The sequence below is a fragment of the Miniopterus schreibersii genome, assembly GCF_964146895.1.
Source record: "Miniopterus schreibersii genome assembly, chromosome: 5".
Taxonomy (NCBI): domain Eukaryota; kingdom Metazoa; phylum Chordata; class Mammalia; order Chiroptera; family Miniopteridae; genus Miniopterus; species Miniopterus schreibersii.
The window spans coordinates 88,587,105-88,609,081 of NC_138106.1; the positions used below are offsets into that span (position 1 = coordinate 88,587,105).

Genomic DNA, 21,977 nt, shown 5'->3' on the forward strand with positions numbered 1-21,977 from the left:
CTTTATTATGTTGAGGTATGTTCCTTCTATGCCCCTTTTATTGAGAGTTTTTGTCATAAATGGATATTGAATTTTGTCAGATGCTTCTTCTACGTCTGTTAAGATGATCATATAATGTTTATTCTTCATTTTGTTAATGTGATATGTCACATTCACTGCAGATGTTGAACCATCTGGAATAAATTCCACTTGACCATGGTGTATGATTCTTTTAATATAATTTTTAATTCTGTTTGCTAATATTTTATGGAAATTTTTTGCATCTTTGTTCATCAGTGGTATTGATTTGTAATTTTATTTTCTTGTGGCATCCTTGTCTGGTTTGGTATCAGGGTAATTCTGTCCTCATAAAATGAATTGGAAAGAGTTCTCTCCTCTTCTATTTCTTGGAAAAGTTTGAGAAGAATTGGTATTAATTCTTCTTTGACTGTTTGGTAGAATTCACCAGTGAAGCCATCTGGTTCTGAACTTTTGTTTGTTGGGAGGTTTTTGATTACTGATTCAATATCCTTACTAGTGATTGGTCGGTTCAGATTTTCTATCATATGATTCAGTCTTGGTAGGTTGTATGTTTCTAAGAATTTATACATTTCTTCTAGGTTGTCCAATTTGTTGGCATATAATTATTCATAGTAGTCTCTTATGATCCTTTCTATTTGTGTGGTATCAGTTGTAACATCTTCTTTTTCCTTTCTGATTTTATTTATTTGAGTCTTCTCTCTTTTTTTCTTGGTAAATCTGGTTAAAGGCTTGTCAATTTTGTTTATCTCTTCAGTGTCATCTCTTAGTTTCACTGATTTTCTTGATTGTCATTTTAGTCTCTATTTCACTTATTTTTGCTCTAATCTTTGTTATTTCATTTCTTCTACTAACTTTGGGCTTTATTGTTCTTCTCTTTCTAATTCCTTAAAGTGTAAAGTTAGGTTGTTTGAGACTTTTCTTGTTTCTTGAGGTAAGCATTTATCACTATAAACTTCTCTCTTAGAAATGCTCTTGCTATATCTCACCAATTTTGGTATGTTATATTTTCATTTTCATTTGTCTCAGGTATTTTTTAATCTAATGAAATTATATTTTCATTATATTTTTCAGGAGAAACTTATGTCAAAAAAAATAGCAACATATTTAAGATAGCCAAATAAAGACAGTGTAAGCCAAAAACTTTATTTCCAGGAAAATTAAACACTTTCAAAATATAAAGGGCATAAACTGTTATTAATATATTAATATTCAAGAACTCAGAGAATGTTCCCATGATTTCTTCATGAGGATCCTACTGAAGAGCAAGCTTCAGACAATCAAAACGACTGTAAAAAATTAACATAAGCTTGAAGGTGAGCATTAAATATATAGTTACCTTTAGAGCTGGGAATAAATGAGGGCTGAGAAAGAGAATAGAGAATGTAATCACTCTGTGTTGACAATGTAGATATAGTACAACTTCATATAGGGTTTTTTAGTAGGAGGTTAGAATGAAGGGGGGGATATGCAAAGTGTTTTTAATGTATTATGTCGTTATGGTGGTGGTCTCAGTACTGTCATTCTGAGACTACTGTATATATAACATAGGATAAAAATAAGTTATGAATTATTCTAATCCTATCCTTCTCTATGTCCTTGAGAATCAGAAATTCTTGAACTTGAATTGGATGTATCCGTAGGAACTCAGCCGGTGGCATGGTGAAGCTGGTTTGCACTAGTTTCAAACAACAGGTTCATCACATCTTGTCCCAACTCCACATTCAGTGACTTCGTGTTGGTGTACTGAAGTAAGCCATAGTGGGAATATTTGCACCATGGAAACTGCGACACACTACCAATCCAGTCTTTTTTTTAAGAGATATCATCAGTTGTCAAACATTTACCACACCCCACTGTATATTGCAACCCTCGGTTCCCAGATTATTCTGTTAAAATACCATTTCTCACTAAAAGAAACCAGAGAACTTTGGGTAAATAGTTGGTTTGAGGACTGAAGCAGGAAATATGCAAGGTGAGCCTGTAACGACTTACCGTACAGATGGCAGGGAAGCTGTCAAAAGACGGCTTCGTGTCAGCAGGACCCAGGAGCCAATCTGAAAGGACCCCCACTGACCAAGGGTGAATCAGGCTGAGCTTTAACAATAATAATTGCAATCAAACTCATTTAAATTCATTATTTCATAATGATATTTAAACAAAGAATCAGCTGTCTTCAGAGGATGATAACCAGTAATGATCTGGAAAATGGATACATAGATGCAATAAATCAAGCCATTTATCTTGGCTTTCCTATATTGACTAGTCCACTGAATAAAAAAGTGTCTCTGTATAAACATATTTTACTTAATATAATAAAATAGATATATTTATAATTTCACTTTTTTAATCCCATTGAGCAAAAATATATAGATATTACACATCAGTGGCTACCGAGATTACGCAAAGAGAGACAACAAGATATGACATGCCTTCTTTAGTCTTGTCAAAAAAATAGGATAGGATAGGATAGGATAGGATATAGGATATAGGATATAGGATATAGGATATAGGATATAGGATATAGGATATAGGATATAGGATAGGACCTGAATCGGGTCCAATCTGGGCCCAACTGGTGATTTGCAGGAACTACCTAAGGTAGCAAAAGAGGCTGGGCTGCACATGAGTTTGCAATCAGCAAAATTCAGACTATGGGAACCTCCACAGGTTCTTAAGCAGATAAATTATAAAGAAATAAAAAGTATAGAGGAGCAATCTATAGATTAAAAGACATAACACATTTTTAAAATAGGCAAGACCAAACTGTAGTGTTTAGAAATGGACATTTGAGCGGTAAAACTACAATACAGATACAAGGAAGTGATAGGTTTAAAAATCATGATAATAGTTCCTTGTGGGGAGAGGGAGGGGACACCCAGAAATGGCTTCATGGGTGGGCAACAAAGTTCTGTTTCCTGGCCTGTGTGGTTTCATTGCCTCATAAAGAATTATTAAGCTGTATTGGATTTGTCAGCCTTGATGTATTTCTGTTTTATTTTACAATAAAAATATTTTTTAAAATAATAATACAGTTCTTGCCCTCAAGGAGCTCAGAGTCTAGTGAAGGAGAGGGAGGTGAAAGCAATTTGCTGTAAGACAAAGAGATAAACTCTATCAGGCCAGGATGTACATGTTGAACTGTCATGGAGCTGAAGCAGTTCAGCGTCGCAAATCCAAAAAGTCTACTTGGCTATAGGGTCACATTAACTTGGCCTTGAAGGGAGAGCCATTCCCCAACAGACATGGGTTAGCAAAGCTCAGAGACCAGATTGAAAGGGGTTGCAGTCACTCGTTGCTGGCTTATTCCAGGTGGTTCTGCTCACTCAATCAGGGTTTTTATGCTGGTATTTGCTGTTCTGTTTCTGGCCCAGAAGTTGTCTAGACGATTTCCTTTAACATGACAAAGGTTAGGATTGTCAAAGAAGCCTATATTCACCCGTGTGTGAATGAAGGGTTTCTGCCACTTCCTTGTTTTTAACCAGAACTCCTGGAGAGCCTCGAGGAAGGTACCATCTTGATAGCTTTTTCTTAAAATAGAGTGGCTGCTGGGGAGACAGGCTCCCACTCCCATGTTCTCCACAAGTGCCTGGTATGGAGGTGGAAGTCCTCCTGCAAGCCAGAGAACGGGGTGAAACAGCTTAAAAAAGAAGGCTTTTCAGTGGGACTCATAAAGCCCTCTTTCAACCAGAACCCTGAACCCTCAGGACGGCTCATCGCATACTAAACCAAGAAGCCAGCATGGTGAATGTGCAACTACAGAATCCCACGTGCCCAAAGGAAAGAGGGAGGGACACTCAGTTTGTTAGGCCGCGTTTCCCAGGAAACCAAGCGGGAGAGGTGTGACGGAGGCTGTGTAATTTTGGCTGTCCTCTGCCAGCTCTGGTCACCGGCGCTGTGTAAGGAGCAGTGTGGGGCTCATCACGTCAGTAGCAAGTGGGACCTGGTTTTCTGCAAAAACGTCTGGGAGCGGAGGGCAAGGTTGGCTTCCACGTCAGCATGCACCCATCCTAACCACACAGTCACAGGCCGACCCTGAAAGATAAAGAGCCCTCTGGAAATGGAGGGAAGAACAGCTTAGAGAATTGAAAAGCCATCTCTTTACACATTTCATGATCTTTAAAATGGGACTATTTAGCCACCTACAGTTGTAAAGAGGAAATAGGACATATGGAAGTGCTTTATAAATAAAAGAATAGGGTGTATATTCCTGATAATCCTGTACAGAGATAAGTGTGCCTTCCTTCCTTGCACAGCAATGCACTGACCAGCATTTTATCCTGAAAGCAAGATCATTTATCAAGCCTACACATACAAATGCTCCAAATAGGCACAAAGTCCTCCTAGGCAAGCCGAGGTGTGCTGCTTCATTAATGTACTCTCAGGTGTAGCATCACCAAGTTTTCATCTTGTTGAGCCAAGTATATAATCCATTCCCCAGACAAAATGGAACAATTGGCCCAGGCCGTTAGATAGGCCTGAGCTCTGGACCAAATGGGCTTACCTTATATGTAGCCTCACCCTAAAAATGATCCTTTGATGGACATAAGAGACTATGTCCTTTGTCTTCCTATTTAAGATTCGAATCTCATATGGAAGACAATACTCTGGAAAGAGACCTCTGTGTTCTATAATTACCTGATCATCAATCCCCTGGGGCGCCTATTAAAAAAGCACAGTCCCAGGCCACCCCGAAGACCTGCTGAATCAGAGCCTCCAAGGGAGGATTTGGAAGTCTGAATTTTTAACAAATGTCCAAAGTAATCTTTATGATTAGGCAAAATTAGGCTTCTCAAATCAAAGACTTTGAAAGAGGGCCAGAGTGAAGGTATGTTAGTCTGCTCAAACTGCCATAACAAAATACCATAGACTGCGTGACTTAAACAACAGAAACTTACTTCCCATGGTCTGGAGGCTGGAAGTTTGAGATCACAGTCCAGCACGGTTGGGTTTTGGTGAGAGCTCCCTTAAGCTTGCAGATGGCTACCACCTCACTGTGTGCTCACACAACCTCTGCTTGATGGACATGCAGAAGGAGAGTAAGCAAACCTCTGAGGTTTCATCTTAGAAGGGCACTAATCCCGTCATCAGGCCCCACCCTCATGGCCCTAATTACCTTCCAAAGGCCCCATTTCCAAATACCATCTAGTGGGAATTAGGGCTTCATAGGATGAATTTTGAGAGACTGCAAATATTCAATCAATAGGGACAATGAACTTTAGTCCCCTCAGAAAAAAACAGATGTTCATTTGTGGAGCTGACCTTTGCTCGGGGTTTTTACTTCTCACCAATATATGTAGGACTTTAGGCATTGGCTTGGGCAACTTACGATGGACAAAACATGAGGATTTAAAATAATCAAAACAAAAACTAACAAACAAAAGAGATAGAGAGAAATCAGTGTTACCAGGTAGTTTGAATGTTAGTTCAAGTTAAGCACTAAATTTAGCTCTGGGCCTGCTAATAGCTCCTGCCAGAGGAGGAAATGTATCTGGGATTGTCTTTCCTATTCTGTGCATGTTAAACTCTGGGTAGAGTTCCAGATTTTACTTACATCTACTGAACTACAGTGCTATTTCCAAACTTCAGCCCTCTAAGATGAGAAAAGTCATTGTTTCTTCCCCCGGAGCTTCATATCACATCTTGATGAGTTCCTACCTTATCAGAGAAGTAAAACTAGCCACACCAAAAATACCCAATGGGGAATCTCTCTCCCAAACATATATGTACTAGAACCTGGTAAAAAAAAAAGTAATGCATTTTGCAAAATCCATGGTTAGGGTTTTTTTCATAGGTCAAAAGTTTTCTTACTTTTTAATAATTTAGGCAACCCTGGAAATCAGCTGCTTCTAGACATTGCTGAGCAATCAAGAGCTCAGAAAGGCACTGATTACTGGACCCCCAAGTCAGTTATCCAGTCAGACAAATCCTGTCACCCAGTGTCTGTAACAGAAAGGAGACATCCCAGTGTGGGGAAATGTTTCTGGTCTCAGGCCCAGCTTTGTCACTGGCTGGGTTCCACCAAGCAATTAATTCTTTAACTCCCTCTGAGCCTGCTGTCTTTATTAATTTAACAACTATTCATTGAACATCTAAAATGTGCCAAGCACTGAACCCAGGTGCAGAGGACAGCCCCGCCCTCAAGGAGACCACAGTCTGGAGACCAGGGAGTTTCCACTCCGTAAGGTGATTGTTCATTTCCTTCCATGGGTACCTCAGTAGCTTAGCTCATAAAACAAAAATAAAAACAAGTGAGTGTATGAAAGAACAAATAGATGAATGAGTGAAACACGAAAGTTATTTTTTAGCCACTTTATTTACGCCACTACCACTCTTTTCATGGCTCCCTTTGTCTAATCCCTGAGACCCAAGAGGTCCATCTTCAGCTTGGTCTTTCTTAGGCTTTGCCCTCAGGCAGACCTCACTCCTTGGCTGCAATCCTTCCCCTTCATTCTTCTGCATTATTGCTCAGCCCACTTTCATCACTCATACCACCCGGAATGTCATCCTATATCATAATTCAACAAACATCCACTGAGCACGTAATACATGGCCAGCACTGGGCAGACCCAGACCCTGCTCCACACCTGCCGTGGCCGTGGATGGTACTTTGCACGTCCCATTCCATTCACTGCCACGCAGTGTGTGCCCACTCCGCCCACGCACAGCTGAGCCACAGGCACAGCACAGCAGCCACAGTGGCCTCAGGAGTTTCCTGGAAGAGTCTTACACCAAAAAATTCTCCCCACCTCTCTCTCACCTACGGCCTCTCACTAGCTCCCCTTACAAGTTTTAACCCAAATAACCACTTTTTGTGTAGCGGCAGCTTGAATTTTCCGCCTGCTAACTAGCCCGTGAACCCCAGTTACACACCAGATGCCTGCAGAGCCGTCCTCTCACCTCTACCCTTGGTATCACCTTGGTATCATTTCCCACCATTCTCAACAACGGTTGAGACTCCAGTTTCTCCTGAAAGTATTGTTTAGAAAATGAATTTTTTAAATGAAATAAATATCATTTAAGTAGCGTGAAAGTTTAAAACCACTCCTACATGTTGCTTCAGTTGATGTTCAGAATACCGGAGGCTCTGGGGGGTAAACAGCCAGGCCACAGGCGCCGCGGGCAGCGAAGTGCAGAGCTGGCAGTGTGCCCAGGTCGCCGAGCCGCACGTCCGGCCCGTCCACGAGGCACAGACAGTCTTCAGTCTGGCCCAGCCTCACATTCACAGGAAGCTACAAATGTCACCCTCATGTGTTCGCTGCGGGGACGGTCGCACAGAATTAGAGGTGCGGTCGGCTGGCGGGGTGCGGGGCTGCGTCGAGCATCGTCCCGCACGCCGTCTGTGGGCTCAGTCCCGTCAGGGCTCTGCCTAGGTGCAGGCCTGACCCCCAGTCGGGGTGCGGACGGGGTGTCTCTCTCCCTGTCCCCCTTCCTCTCTCTGAAATCAGTGAAACCATATCCTTGGGCAAGGATTAAAGAGCAAGAGAGACCCCGTCAGGGTTCTGGGAAGGAAATGTCCGTGACGCGGCCCGCGGTCTCTCTTGCTCCCGCAGCATCCTTTCGGCGTCTGCGGCGTCAGTGCCAGGCCTTCACGCGAGCTGCCCTGCTCGCTGGGGTCCGGACAAGCCTCTCCGTCTTGTTTCTGCTTCACTTTACTCCTCTCTGGGAGCGCTGCTTGCCTGCTGTCAGTGTTCCGTCTGGAAACACCCTGGCTGGATTTTCCTTGGTTTGCACTCAGGTTGTGCCTGTGTCTTGTCCTCTCCTCCCCAGAAGAGGACCTTTCACTGACCTTTGAACACCACAGCCCTAGACCAGGCTCCTCACACACGCCTGCTGAGGGCGTCTGAAGTCGCCCCAGGGACCAGGGCTGTGAGCTCTTCTCTCCAGCGCACAGCTGGGCACGTGGACAATCCTGCCCTGAAAACTTAGCTTCTACCAGGGATGATGCCAGTGATCTCAATAGCAAAGGGAACCTTTAGATTATTTTAAATCATTGTATCCATAAAAGGGAAGAAATAACACTCTAATAAAAATTAATGGAAGACCACCCAGGGCTTTCCCGCGTTACTTCCAAGATGTTACAGGGAATGCCAGGTTCTGCACTTCTGCGCCTTGCCCGTCTGACAGGAGTCCTCGGGTTGTCGTCTGCAGTTGGAGCTGCAGACCCTCTGGTGACTTGCAGCCCCCTGCTTGCATCATAACCAGGCTGTGTTCACGGGCGTCCGTGCTTCTCACCACGCTGCCGGCAAATGATCTGAAGCCGGAGGCAGCCAGACTCCTGCCCCCGGGGGCGGCGTGTCCCATCGTCCGGCGCACTCGGGTGTCCGGATGGCACAGCGCGCGGCCCAGCGAGGGATGGGCGCCAGCAGAGGCACCTCCGGGCTCTGCTGTGTCCAAGGGCCGGGGACTGCGGCCTTCTCCAGCCGGCCAGCGAGACCTGCTGTCTATGGCTCCCCTCTCCCTCCTTATTGAAGCTTTTTAGGACGTTGACGAGGTGAAATATTTTCCAGAAGAGGAAATAATATAAAGCTTAAAACTTGTTTCTGATGGAATGGCAAAATGGCTTGGCTACTTTTCTTTGAGAAAAAATAATAATAAGGTAACCTGAGGCGGCCCCTGGGCTCAGTACTGCTGGGTTGGAGGGAAGATAGTGGCTTTAGACAAACAGGCTTTTCTTTTAACTTTATAGAGTACGTTGGAGTGAAGAGACAAGGACGAATGCTAGACAATAAAATAAACCTGTTACCTGCTTTTAAACATAATTTTGTATACAGAGGAACTGATGTGTGAAGTATGAAGTGACTGTGGATTATTAAAAATGAAGCATTTTGGAAAACAATCTGTTCACTGCCCGGCTCTAAAAGGACTGAACGTTCCATGAAATACCTCTTGCTTCTTTGTGAAAATTACTGGTGGTTTAAGCTCTGTGTGCAGTTTTAAGAAAACACAATCTTTAATGCTGTTGTTTATTAAGAATGGATTCTCTAAGCAGCTGAGACGCTGAGTGGGAGGTGGGAGGGAGGCACATTCCACAACCCTCCCGTGCTGGCTGCCCCAGGCGCCATTCCTTCCCGACTAATGGCTCCTGGAAAAGTGTGTGGAGCAAAGGTTAGAAACACCAGTTTCTGCAGGCCAAGCTGTCTCCCCAGCGAGGGAGTAGAGGATTTAAAGGTGAACATAACCATCTCCTTGGCTGCATGCAGAGGTCATGCTGCCTGAGAAACTAAACCCTAACCCCCTTTTGGCAAGTATTCCTTAACAGGCCTCCAGATATCTGAAACCAATCTTAACCCACGCTGGTCCTCCGCTGACCACAACGCTGCCCGAGTGGTGTGGTCCAATCTCCAGGCTGCTCACCAGTCCTCGGGCCTATGGGGTGAGTAAATGTCCGGAGTGGGGCAGGCGTGGGGAAGGTGGGTGAGCCCAGCAACCTCGGGGACACTCCTTCCGGCCTGAGGAGGAAGCATTTTAAAATTCACTGCGCTGAGAAGCTGCTTCTGTTGCTGATGCGGGCTCATTCTTCTTACCAGTATTTTTAACCATAGGATGAATTTAGAAACATAAGAAATTAACGTGTGCTCACAAACTGCCGTGTTCTGAGGTTTTGAACACACACAGCCTGTGCTCTGTGGCTCAAGGGAGTGGCATAAAAACGCTGAGAAACAACCAAACCATTAGCAGCAGGTCAGAGCCAGGGATTGCAGAAGAGAGCAGCGTGGGGCTGAGGCACCCTCCCAGGCTGCCCCGCTGGCCCCTGCACGAACAGCAAATGCGCCCCACACGCTCAGGCGGGCGGCCCCAGGCAGCTGTTCTCCCCAGACCAGCAGCCTCAGCCCCGCTCCAGAACTCCTGAGAAGTGTGGTGTCGGGTCCCGGCTCCCACGCTAAGTTTGGGGGCCAGCGTCTGTGTTCTAAGAAGGCCTCCAAGGGGTTCCTGCACAGGCTGATGTAGGAAACCAGTGGCCGGCGGTCACCGAGCCAGGGCTCATTCTACAAGCGACTCTGCACGGCCTTCCCAAAGCCAGTGGAATAACGCTTGAGACGTCCATTCCTCCTGCAAGGGGACCTCTGTCTGACAACGACTGTATTGGCCAGAACTACTTAGTTTATGCCTTTGGCCACTACGGTGACTTCCAACCATTTTAGCCTGTGACACTCATCCAAGAAACGTGCTGCGTGGATGCACTTTTAAAATATAACAGAAACTGTTTTGAGAATTTTGTGATAGGGTCAAGCCAGCATCATGTTGTTACAGAACCAGCACTGAGGATCATTCCGTACTCTAAGGTCACAGGATTCCACCTCCCAGTCCTCTCATAACCCTTAGATATCAACCCAGGAAACCCCCCGGGGTTTCATATTAACTCCTTAAACCAAGGAGGTCGCATTAGGTGCCATCTTCAGTGCCAATCAGGGAAACGCTTCACCACACCCGCGGAGGTGGGAAAGGTGGCTGGGCCGCAGCAGGGACCTCAGCCAGGCGGGACAGGGCACTTGGAAGAAGGAACCGAAGCAGCTCTTTTCTTACACAGTAGGACTGCTGCTGTGCTCTGCTTTCTACATGAAGTGACCCCCTCTCTCTCTCCTTCCCCCCCAAAAAACCTGCAGGAAGGGCTGAAGGCGGAGGATGCGGAGTGCATTGTGGGCCAGGACGAGCTGGCCATGAGCCACCAGGAGCAGAGCTCCCCCGACAGGCCGGCCAGGCTGGGTCTGGGCAAGGAGGCGTCTCCCCAGACCCCCAGCACGGAAAACATTTACGAGGGGGACCTGGGCCTGGGGGGCTATGAGCTCAAGCGGGAGCAGACCCCAGGTCCACCCCAGCTGAACTGATGGGCGGCTGCGATCGCAGGTCGTGCAGGGCTCACGGAGGCGCCCAGGCCAAGCCGGCGAGGCAGCTGGGAAGACAGGCTGGAGAACGCGAGAACCAAGCCCTCGTCCTGTGCACCCTCTGGTGCCTGAAGAAATGAGAATTTATCGCTGTTTCTCTATATTATACAACCGAATTTACCCTGTGGCAGCAGCCATTTTTATTAAGGAACCGGGCGTGGCGGGGAAGGTGGAGGGGCGAGTGCAGCGCTCCTGCCGTCTGCGGGCGTTTCTGCTCCGCGCGCCACCAGGCCCCTCACGTAGGGTCTGGATTTTACTCCCTTCATTAGGGAGAGTGTAGAAATAAGAAAAAGAATTTTAAGCATAAACACATTGCTCCTGAACTGAAGGGAATGCCCGGTTACTTAGTAATGATAAGTTTCCAGTTTTTAGGGCCTAGACTCCCACCTGCTCTTAGTGATCCCAAGGCTATCTGCAGAGCCCAGAGAAGCCCTCAGGGCCACTGTTGGCAGCCTCACAGAGCCCACGGAACCCACGCCACTGTTCTCACAGGGCCCACAGAACCCACGCCACCAACCTCCTCACAGAGCCCATGGAACCCATGCCACCAGCCTCCTCGCAGAGCCCACAGAACCCACGCCACTGTTCTCACAGAGCCCACAGAATCCACGCCACCAACCTCCTCACAGAGCCCATGGAACCCATGCCACCAACCTCCTCACAGAGCCCATGGAACCCATGCCACCAACCTCCTCACAGAGCCCACAGAACCCATGCCACGATTCTCACAGAGCCCACAGGACCCACGCCACCAACCTCCTTACAGAGCCCACAGAACCCACGCCACCAACCTCCTCACAGAGCCCACAGAACCCATGCCACGGTTCTCACAGAGCCCACAGAACCCACAGAACCCACCCCACGGTTCTCACAGAGCCCACGCCCTGTCCGTGGTGTCCTTCCAGCCGCCCCTCCTGTTGAAGGGTGGTGATGAGGGAATGCCCTGCACTGATGCAGTTCCCCTCTCCACCCGGGCGGGAGTCATGTGGAAAGCTGGTTTCTCCGCCCCACCCCCCCGCTGTTTCACCTGAGAAGGAGCCTTGCATTGGGGTCATTCTTGGGCTTGAGAGGGTCCCTCTGTAGGGTGGGCAGTGAGATTCCCAGCACAGGTTGCTCCCCACAGGGCCGGTGAGGGCGCTGGAGCCCGACCTGTCCTCCATCCCCCTCCCAGCTGGTTAGCAGGAGCCAGAGCGACAGGGGCAGATGATGGCGCAGGGACCACACTGAGGAGCCGGGGAGGTGTCAGGACCCCTCGCAGGCGCGGCCCCTGAGCCAGCACCGCAGCGCTTAGCTCAGCTGCAGGACCTGTGCCTCTGCTACGAAGATACCTCGAGCCTGGCTTCTCTTGAAACGCAGACGTTAATGCCGGACTCCAGACAGCTGGCCCCTGCCCGGGCTGGGGGCTCGGCCTCAGCAGGTCGAGAATGACATCTTCCTCGGCCCGAGCGTGGGCGTGACACCCGCTTTGCTGGCCATCATCAGCCCCAGAACGTGACCCACGGCCGTGTCAGGCAGCTGCCACACACACCGACTTTCTGGTTTTCCAAACAGCAGAATCCAGGGGCACAAACTGTTTTATACTCAGCTGAGTGTAAATCTAGGCATTCCAGGTAATTAGAGCAAATATAAAGCATGACGTTTTCTCATTTGACCTAATTCTAATAAAATTTTGTTGTAAAGCGTGGTCGCTTTCGGTTAATGTTTATTTGAGGTGTTTTCTCCGGACTGATTGGCAGCTCTCAGTCCTGTACGTGAGGAGAGGGTGGAGCGGGCACGAAGGTAACGTAGAGATGCAGGGACCCGAGGACCCAGGGAGGGCCCACAGAGGCTGGCAGGCCAAGCCACCCTCCACGGGGGACGAAGCAGAGAGCCCCGTGGGGGCTGGGAGGACGGCCAGAGGAGGGGCAGCGGGTGAGGCCAGGGGCAGCCTCCCCCTCTCCCTGTGGGCGCCAGGACCAGGGGCCCTTTCACAGCTAGAGAGGAGGCGCTGCGGAGGAGAAAGGAAGGCCCCAAGGGCCGCTCTTATCTCTGCCCTTGTCAGCGAAAGAAGAAACGAGAGCTTGGTGTTTTGTTTCTTTCCGTTTGTGCGGAGAAAGACACACCGGGAAAGAGAAACTCCCCCAAACAAACGTCAGTGGAGGCAGAAGTGGAGAAAGGGACAGAAATATGACAGACCGCATGGAAGTGAGCTGGGTGGGCCGGGCAGGTACGCAGTCCGAGCCCCGCACCAGCTCCCTGAGAGGGCACAGCAAAGATGGCCTCCCACTCCACCCGCAAAGCCCGCTTCCCGCGTGGAAAAACAGCCCTTGCAGCCAAACATCATGAACTACACCAGCAAGGACGGTGGGGGCTGCTGCTCCCTGCCACTGCCTCCTGCAGACTCGGGGACACTGAGTCTGAGGAGAGTGTCCTGCCCAGTCTGGGAGCCTCATTCCAGTTCCTGCTGCAGCTCCAGCCCCAGCCCCAGCTCCAGCCCCAGCCCCAGCTCCAGCCCCAGCCCCAGCCCCAGCCCCAGCCCCAGCTCCAGCCCCAGCCCCAGCCCCAGCCCCAGCCCCAGCTCCAGCCCCAGCTCCAGCCCCAGCCCCAGCTCCAGCCCCAGCCCCAGGCCCAGGCCCAGCCCCAACTCCAGCCCCAGCTCCAGCCCCAGCCCCAGCTCCAGCCCCAGCCCCAGCCCCAGCCCCAGCCCCAGCTCCAGCCCCAGCCCCAGCCCCAGCCCCAGGCCCAGCTCCAGCTCCAGCCCCAGCTCCAGCCCCAGCTCCAGTCCCAGCCCCAACTCCAGCCCCAGGCCCAGCCCCAGCTCCAGCCCCAGCCCCAACTCCAGCCCCAGGCCCAGCCCCAGCTCCAGTTCCAGCTCCAGTTCCCCGTGTGACTACCAGCCCGGTCCCTCTGAAACAGCCCAAGGCCCAAGCACAGGCTAGTGTTCCAGTTAGTAACCCAGACACCAAATTTCCCTCACGCTCCTGTTTGGAGGATGCTGACTTATGATCTTAAGAAATGCTCTGTGCTTTGATTAGCAGCATGAGGACTGTGAAACTCACACTTATTACTGCCAGTCTCCAATGAATAATAAAGGCAGACGCTTTATTCAAACTGCTGACACTTCCACTAATTATGAGAGCTTTAAACAGGACTCTAACTTATAGTTCTTCCTTAAGCTTCCTACTGTATGTACATCACACACACACTCACCCACGTGCACATGCACACGCTTGCACATGCCCACATTCCACTGGCGTCGGGTCCCCGCTCTAGTTTCTATGGAGTTTCCCCTGTTCCTCACAATGCAAGTCTGAGCAGGTCTAAAGCCTGGTGGCAAGTGCCACCAGGGTCTTCATTCATAAAGTTTCTAGACACTTTGTGGAGGGCAACTTAATATAAAACAAAGCTGAAAATTTAAATATCCTTTAACCCACCAATTTTTTTTATTTTTTTTATTTATCTTTATTGTTGAAAGTATTACAGATATCCCATTTTTCCCCCATTGATCCCCTCCACCCCGCATCCACCCCACTCCCAGGCCTTCCTCATAACAAAGTCTGTGTCCGTGGGTTATGCATATAGACACATAATTTCTTTGATTAATCTCTCCCCACCCACTCCTTCACCTCCACCTTCCCTCTAAGATCCCTCAGTCTGTTTCATGCTTCTATGTCTCTGGATCTATTTTGTTCCTCAGTTTATTTCTTACATTTCACATATGAGTGAGATCATGTGGTACTTGTCTTTCTCTGACTAAGCATAATACTCTCCAGTTCCATCCATACTGTCCCAAAGGATAAGAGAGCCTTCTTTTTTACAGCTGCATGGTATTCCATAGTGTAAATATCCCACAGCTTTTTATCCACTCACCTGCTAATGTGCACTTGAGAAAAATGTGTATTCTGCAGCTTTGGGGTAGAATGTTCTGTAAATGTCAATTAAATCCACTTGATCTACTGTGTCACTGTTTCCTTGTTGATTTTTTGTCTGGAAGACCTACCCAGTGAAGTCAGTAGGGTGTTAAAGTCCCCTAGTATTACTGTATTGCTGTCGATCTCTCCCTTAAAGTCCTCTAGAAGTTATAAATTTAGATGCTCCTGTGTTGGGTGCATATATGTTTATCACGGTTATATCCTCTTGTTGGATTGATCCCTTTAGTATTATGTAATGACCTTTTTTGTCTCTCATTATGGTCTTCATTTTGAAGTCTATTTTGTCCGATATGAGTATTGCTACCCCAGTTTATTTTTCATTTCCATTTGCATGGAAACTTTTTTTCCATCCTTCACTCTCATCCTGTGTGAGTCTCTTGTTCTGAGGTGGGTGTCCTATAGACAGCATATATTTGGGTCATGTTTTCCTATCCATTCAGCTACCTTATGTCTTTTTATTGGAGCATTTAATCCATTCACATTTAAGCTTATTGTTGATAGGTACTTATCCATTGCCATTTTAATTCTTTATGCCTATGTTTCTCTCTATTTCTACTTCCAATTACAGCAGTCCCTTTAACATTTCCTGCAATGCTGGTTTGGTGGTGATAATCTCCTTTAGCCTTTTTTGTCTGGACAGGTCTTTATTTCACCATCTGTTTTGAATGATAGCCTTGCTGGATAGAGTAGTCTTAGTTTCAGATCCTTGTTTTGCATTACCTTGAATACTTCATGCCTTTCCCTTCTGGCCTGTAGAGCTGCTGATGAGAAGTCAGCTGACAGCCTTATGTTGGCTTCTTTGTAGGGAACAGATTGCTTTTCTTTAGCTGCCTTTAATATTCTCTTTGTCTTGAATTTTTGGCATTTTAATTATGATGTGTCTGGGCATGGGCCTCTTTGGGTTCTTCTTGCTTTGGACTCTCTGTGCCTCCTGAACTTGTGTGACTTTTTTCTTGATCAAGTTAGGGAAGTTTTCTGCCATTATATCTTCAAACAGGTTCTCTAACCTGTGCTTGCTTTCAGCTTCCTCTGGCACTCCTATGATGTGAATATGGTTATGTTTCATGTTGTCTCACTGCTCCCTTAGACTGTTCTGTTTTTTAATTGCTTTTTCTTTTTGATTCTCTGATTGAGTGATTTTTTTCTACCCTGTCTTCTAATTCCCTGATCTGATCCTCAGCTTCCTCTAATCTGCTGTTTACTCCTTCAATGTATTCTTATTTCTGCTATGTCATTCTTTATTTCTGACTGGTCATTTTTCATAGTTTCCATATCTTTTTTCATGCTGTTGAGCATCCTTACAATCAGTATTCTGAACTTTATATCTGAGAGATTGCTTATCTCCATTTCATTTAGCTCTTTTTCTGGAGACTTCTCTTGTTCTTTTATTTGGGGCTTGGTTTTTTGTCTCCCCGTTTTGGCTGCCTTTTTGGGTTTGTTTCTAAGTATTAGGTAGATCTGCTAGGACTGTCAGTCTTTCTGGAGGGTCACTGGTGCAGGCCAATGTCAGACACAGTTTGTGACTGGCCCTGAGTACCCTGTTTGGAGCTATCAACAAACCTCAGCTTGAGGTCTCCTCTGCTGGGGTTGGGTGCATTTGGATAGGATGAAGATGCACACACTTGAAAAAGACTGCTTTTCTGAGTCCCAGGTCCAGAAGCAGATCAGGCAGAGACTCAAAGCACCCTGAGGTTTGCCTCTGCCTGCAGGCTGATTAATCTGATTTTCTTAATAAGTCTCAGGCTGTAGAAACTCCTCTGGGTAGGGCTAGAGGCTTTCCAGCAGGGTGGGGATATTTGCTCTCACACACACACACACACACACACACAAAAGCAGCCAGTTGTCTGCCTGAGAAAGATGTTCCCTGCAGTATGGGGGGATGACTTGGTGTCGGAATCCAGATAGCTGCCTTCTGATCTCAATCTCCAGAGCCCACAACCTTAGATTCTCCTCATACAACTCTAGTCCACTCTGCCCTCCTCTGCTGGAGCCCAAGGTGAGTGGCTGCACAGGAAACTTTGATTGTTTGTCCTTTAAGAAGGGGCCTGCATTTCCAGCCACCTCTCCCTGGCAGACAGAAACCGGGCTGCTTTTCACAACCAGATATCATATGGGCACCTTTCTCAGTTCTGGTGCTCTAGGTTGCGAAGCCCAGCCTGGGGTTAGGCCCCAGAGTCCTCAGTGGGAACCCCCACAGCTGAGACATCCCTCCGGACCTTCAGCTGCTGCCTGTGGGAGCCCAGCCAGCCCTCTCATGTCCTCACTTCCTACCAGTCTCTATATCGTCTCCACTTTTCCTCCTTGGTTATGAGGGTGCTCTCCCGCTCGTCTTCAGTTGCAGTTGATTATTCAGGATGGTTTTTCTATATTTTAGTTGTAATTCCAGTTTGGTCCCAGGAGAGTGTCAGTGTAGCTTCCACTCAGTCCGCCACCACCTTTAATCTCCCTGACCCACCAATTTTATGTGCAGAACTTTTATTCTAGATATTTGAGAATATTATGCATATAAAGAGTATTTATTAAAACAACTGAATTGCCATCTTGGTTAAATACAATAGCACAACCATTTTATGGAACAGCATCTGACATGTACTGATATGGAATAATCTCTAAATATGTTATTAAATAAAAGTAGCAAGATGCAGATCAGAGTGAATGATAGGTTGCCATTCTGGAAGATTAAAGGAGAAATTTAAAAACAAAATAAGTAATAATCATAAGATTTCCATGAAATAACTCATTGAAGTAGGAGTACAACGGGAAGTGGAGTAAAAACTGGGAAAATTGTTATTTTTAGCATGATCTTTGAGGCCTTGAGAAAGCAAAGTGTAGCGCCAGTAGCAACAATGGCTTCTGGATTTATCCATTTCCATCAGACAGCACACATTCATACAAACTCTGTAAATGTCTTTGACATTCAGAGACAAATAGGACTCAGTCTTATCCATCAAATATCTAATAGAAGTCAGACAGCCAAAAAACAAGTGATTCCGTATAAGATACCAAAACATAAGATAAAGCTATAGTAACCAAAACAGTGTGGTATTGACCAAGAAATAAGCAAAGAGATCAAGAAAAATCTACTACAAAGTACAGAAACAAACTCATGAATACATTTAGAAATTTAGTTCATAAAAAAATGTCATTTCAATTTGGGGGCGAGGTTGAATGGGGTTATTATTCAATAAATAGTGTGCATTAATTGACTTTCAATTTGGAAAAATAAAGAAAATTAGGTAATACCCTCTAACATATACAAAACTAAATTGCGAGTAATTCAAACAGCTCAAAGTCAAGAATAAAACTTTAGGATAACAAAACAATAGAACTGTAAATAACCTTGGCATATGGACAGTCTTCCTGAGACAGACACAAACCACAAAGACTGATAAATTTGACCACATAAAAATATGACATTTTTATGACTAAAGACACAATATACAAAAATTTTTAAATGGGGACAAATATATACATATACCCTCTTATGTGTATGTATGTGTGTATCAGACTAAGGATTATTCTTCAAAATACACAAAGAACTCTTACCAATGCATGAGGGGAAAAACTACTGAATACGAAAATATGTAGAAACAAGTATATATACACCTTCTATCCAGACTTCTACTTTCAGGCATTTCTATAGAAATGAAATACTTGGCATTTATGAATAAGGAGGCATATAAAGTGATACTCATTGTGGCACAGTTACTGTAAAATATTGGAGGGAAAATATCCATCAATAGCAGAAGAGTAGCTAAACTACAATGCACCTACTGTAGGTGCAATTCTCCACAGCAGTTATATTCTGTGTAGAGATGGGTCTACATGGAAATATTTCCAAAATAAATTGCTAGTGAGAAAAACAGTCTGGAATGATCCACAGCAGACTGGTAACCAAAGGGGGAGTGATAGGAGGGCTAGATCAAGAGAGTCTTTGGTTTGTCCCATTACTTTTAATTTTTACAGTGCTACCATATACTTGTATGGGCAATTCTGAGAGTGGCTGGGGAGTGGGGACACATTGTCAAGGAAGGCTTCAGGAACAAGTTATATTTGATTGAGGTCTTAAAAGACCTCGGGTAAAGAATAACTGATGTTTATCAGATGGCCACAGAGCAAAATCTTCATGTAAGCACTTGGGAGATTAGCAAAGCATTTAGGGGCATTTGTTATTCAGAGCAGGGCACCTGTTAGACTAGGTGAGGGGGAGGTTGCAAGGAATGAGAAGCTTACCTATGGAAGGTTCCATATGCTTCCCAGTATTGCCCATCAACCTGTCATTCATTCAGTTTGACAAACATTTATTAAGCCCTAACAGTGTACTGCCAACAATCAAGGTTAGAAATTGCCCACATCAGCATCATTAATGGGATAAATTAAGATGGGACAGATAAGCAATGACAGAGTCCAGGGAGCACATTAATTTGGAGACACCTTGGCCCATCTCATCACTTCATCTCACAGACTGATTAGTCTGGGGACTGAGTGGAGAGAAGAGAACTCCAGCAAGCCAACCCGTAGGTAAAGGAAGGGACTGGGCCACCTAAACTTCAGCACATAGCAGACCTGGCGAGCTCAGAGGACTGCGTGGCAGGTCTGACCAGCTGAGTGAACTGAAAGTAACCACGCAGGATGTAATCATAAATTCCTCACTGGGCAGATCATGGTGGGGAGTCATATCCCAGGCCTATAGCTGCCTTACCAATGGTCAGTCTTTACCTGACGTGAGCCTGTCCGTTGTTCTTACGCATCTAGGATAACACACCTTTGAAATTTCACAGTCATTTTCTTTTCTAGACCCCTCAGAGGCACGACCACAGGCCTCAGAGCATGAGAAGGGGAAACTCCTCATTTCTGTCTTGTTGCCTGCATGCCATCTCTGTTCACTATGCATGTGAGGATTCTGATATCATAGTTTTATGACCAAATATCTAGACCCTTCTGCAATTTGAACTCTGACCCTGCTCAAGTGACCAGCCCATTTGCAGTTTAAACTCTGACTCTATCTACCTGACAAACTGCATTGTCCATTTCACAAAACTAGTTTTACTAGTTTATTCTGCAGTCTCTAAGGAAAACTGAGGCATTGGCCTTGCCTTATGACCCCCCTCTTCTGTAGACCATGTCTTAGGAACCCAACTGTTGGCCATATCCTGTGACTCTTTATGCTGACCCTGAGTCAACTGAAACTAATCATTGTTCTTATCTCCCAACTCCACTTGCTGGCTACTAAGTCAGCGACTCTTTAAAGTCCATTTGCCCCCACCCATTAGAAAATGCATGATGGGAGGTTATGGTCTTGTTTCCCTAGCAACCCATCCCTTTGATCTGATCAGCTCCTTATAACTCTCGAGTTTAAAACCCTTGCCTTATTTTCCCCACCTCAGAGCTGTTTTCTATTCATGCCCAAGGCTACATTCTCTGATTTACAAATATCAGGATAAAACTCTCTTTTAAATTCTCTTAAGAGGCCTCTGGAACTTTTGTTTACAAATGTTAAGTGTTTACTACCCTGTGGCCACCTGTGTAAAAGAGGTAAGTGTCTATCCATTTTTCTTTTTCATTCAATCCCACGATTTTCCCACTTTGCTTTCTCCTGTCTCCTTAACCCATTACCAGTGGATTTCATGTACCTTCTTTATACTTTCTCCTTTGATTCTGTCATTTCCTTCAGGGTGGGCAGCAGTGTGGTAGGACCTTGGCTGTAAATGGAGCTTAGTCCATGTTTCTGTCTGGCCATATTTTGGAGCTCCCAACCCAATAGTTGCCAAGCCTAATTCTGAGAACATAAAACTTTAAGGTTGTCTTTTAGTAAGATTTTGCCATTAAGAGAATCTTCATGACTATTATAATGATATGAGAGCTCTCTAAAGAAAAATTTCTTTCTTTTCAATTTAGAAGGTTTTCCGATTAAAAAGGATCTATTGTCTGGCCTTGTCAAGTAGAATCTAATGTGACTCAAACCAATACTGTGGATGCAAGAGGCATCCCCACAGGAGAGTGCAAAAGTTTACTCCCGGAGTCAGGAGGAAGTCAGGAGCCCTGTTTTTAAAGAGCTGTTCCAACACTCGGGGAGTCATGCGCCGTCCCTCTGGAGCAGAATAAGGTCTAAGATTCCCTAAGCTGAGACCCACAGCTCACTGCGCTGCCCGCCAGGGACATACGCACCGTCCAGCTGATGGAGATAATAGACCATCTCCGGCAGGAACAGCATAGACACAGGAAACTCCCCGAGAGCTCGTCACGGCCAGAGAGAAAAGGCCGAGCTCTCGGGACATATAACAAGACAAAAGCAAAGAAATCAGACAGAGACAGAGAAACACAAAGCCCATGAGTACTCATACCAAGTAACCAAGAGTTATTGGGGTAGCCCAATATCCACAGAGAATCCTAGTAAAGAAAATCCAAGTCCTCTCTCTTGTCCCTTCCCACATTGACCCGTGCAGCTGGTATGATACTGTGGTGATAATAGTACACAATTACAAAAGACATTTCAAATTCTGCCTTCCTCTCTTGGGCCCTCACTGTGGTGGGAAATCCGTTGCCCTGTCCTGAAGACACTCAAGCAGTCGTGTGGAGGTCATGTGACAAAGAACTGAGGCCTCTTGCCAACAGCCAGCACCGACTGCTCGGCCACGTGAGTGAGGCCTTCAGACGACAGCCGTCTCAGTTGATGTCTTGACCACAACTTCATGAGAGACTGAGCTGAAACCACCCAATGAAGCCAGTCTCAAAACCTGAGACAGTAAGTGTTTTGTTGTTTTAAGCCACTAAGTTTTGCAATACTTTGTTATGTAGCTATGACAATTCAAAGGAAAGTTTCCTGAACAGACAAAAAGAAGCCTGTAGCCATGTATACCTTTAAGCACACTTTTTCCTAGCAGAGTGGAATCCTTCGCTTAGTGATAATGGCTCCAGAATACCCGGGTTTTAGTGTCCTGGGCTCAGCAGGTATAGATAGGGCTTCCCTGGGCCTAAGCCCTGAATCCAGAGAGGGAGGTAGGGAGGTAACGGTGCAAGAAGAGCAGCAGCAACTACACATCCTCGGAGCTGAGTCAGCGGTCACCCAAGGCCCACAGCAGGGTCAATGATTGAAGGAGAACCAATGTTGGGGTTCACTGAGTCATCTGCTAGATGCGATTGGGGATACAGAGATGAGAAG

General features: G+C 46.2%; 1 protein-coding gene across 1 annotated transcript in view; it reads left to right on the top strand.

Moving 5' to 3' along the window:
* The window catches only part of SLC9A9 (solute carrier family 9 member A9), a 485,438-nt gene extending 472,856 nt beyond the window's left edge, over positions 1-12,582 (top strand). Inside the window, exons 15-16 of the mRNA XM_081137930.1 lie at positions 9,289-9,394; positions 10,626-12,582. Of these exons, the coding sequence (XP_080994056.1) occupies positions 9,289-9,394; positions 10,626-10,847 (328 nt within the window). The 3' untranslated portion in view covers positions 10,848-12,582. The remainder of the gene's footprint in view (positions 1-9,288; positions 9,395-10,625) is intronic.
* Positions 12,583-21,977: the final 9,395 nt, after the last annotated feature.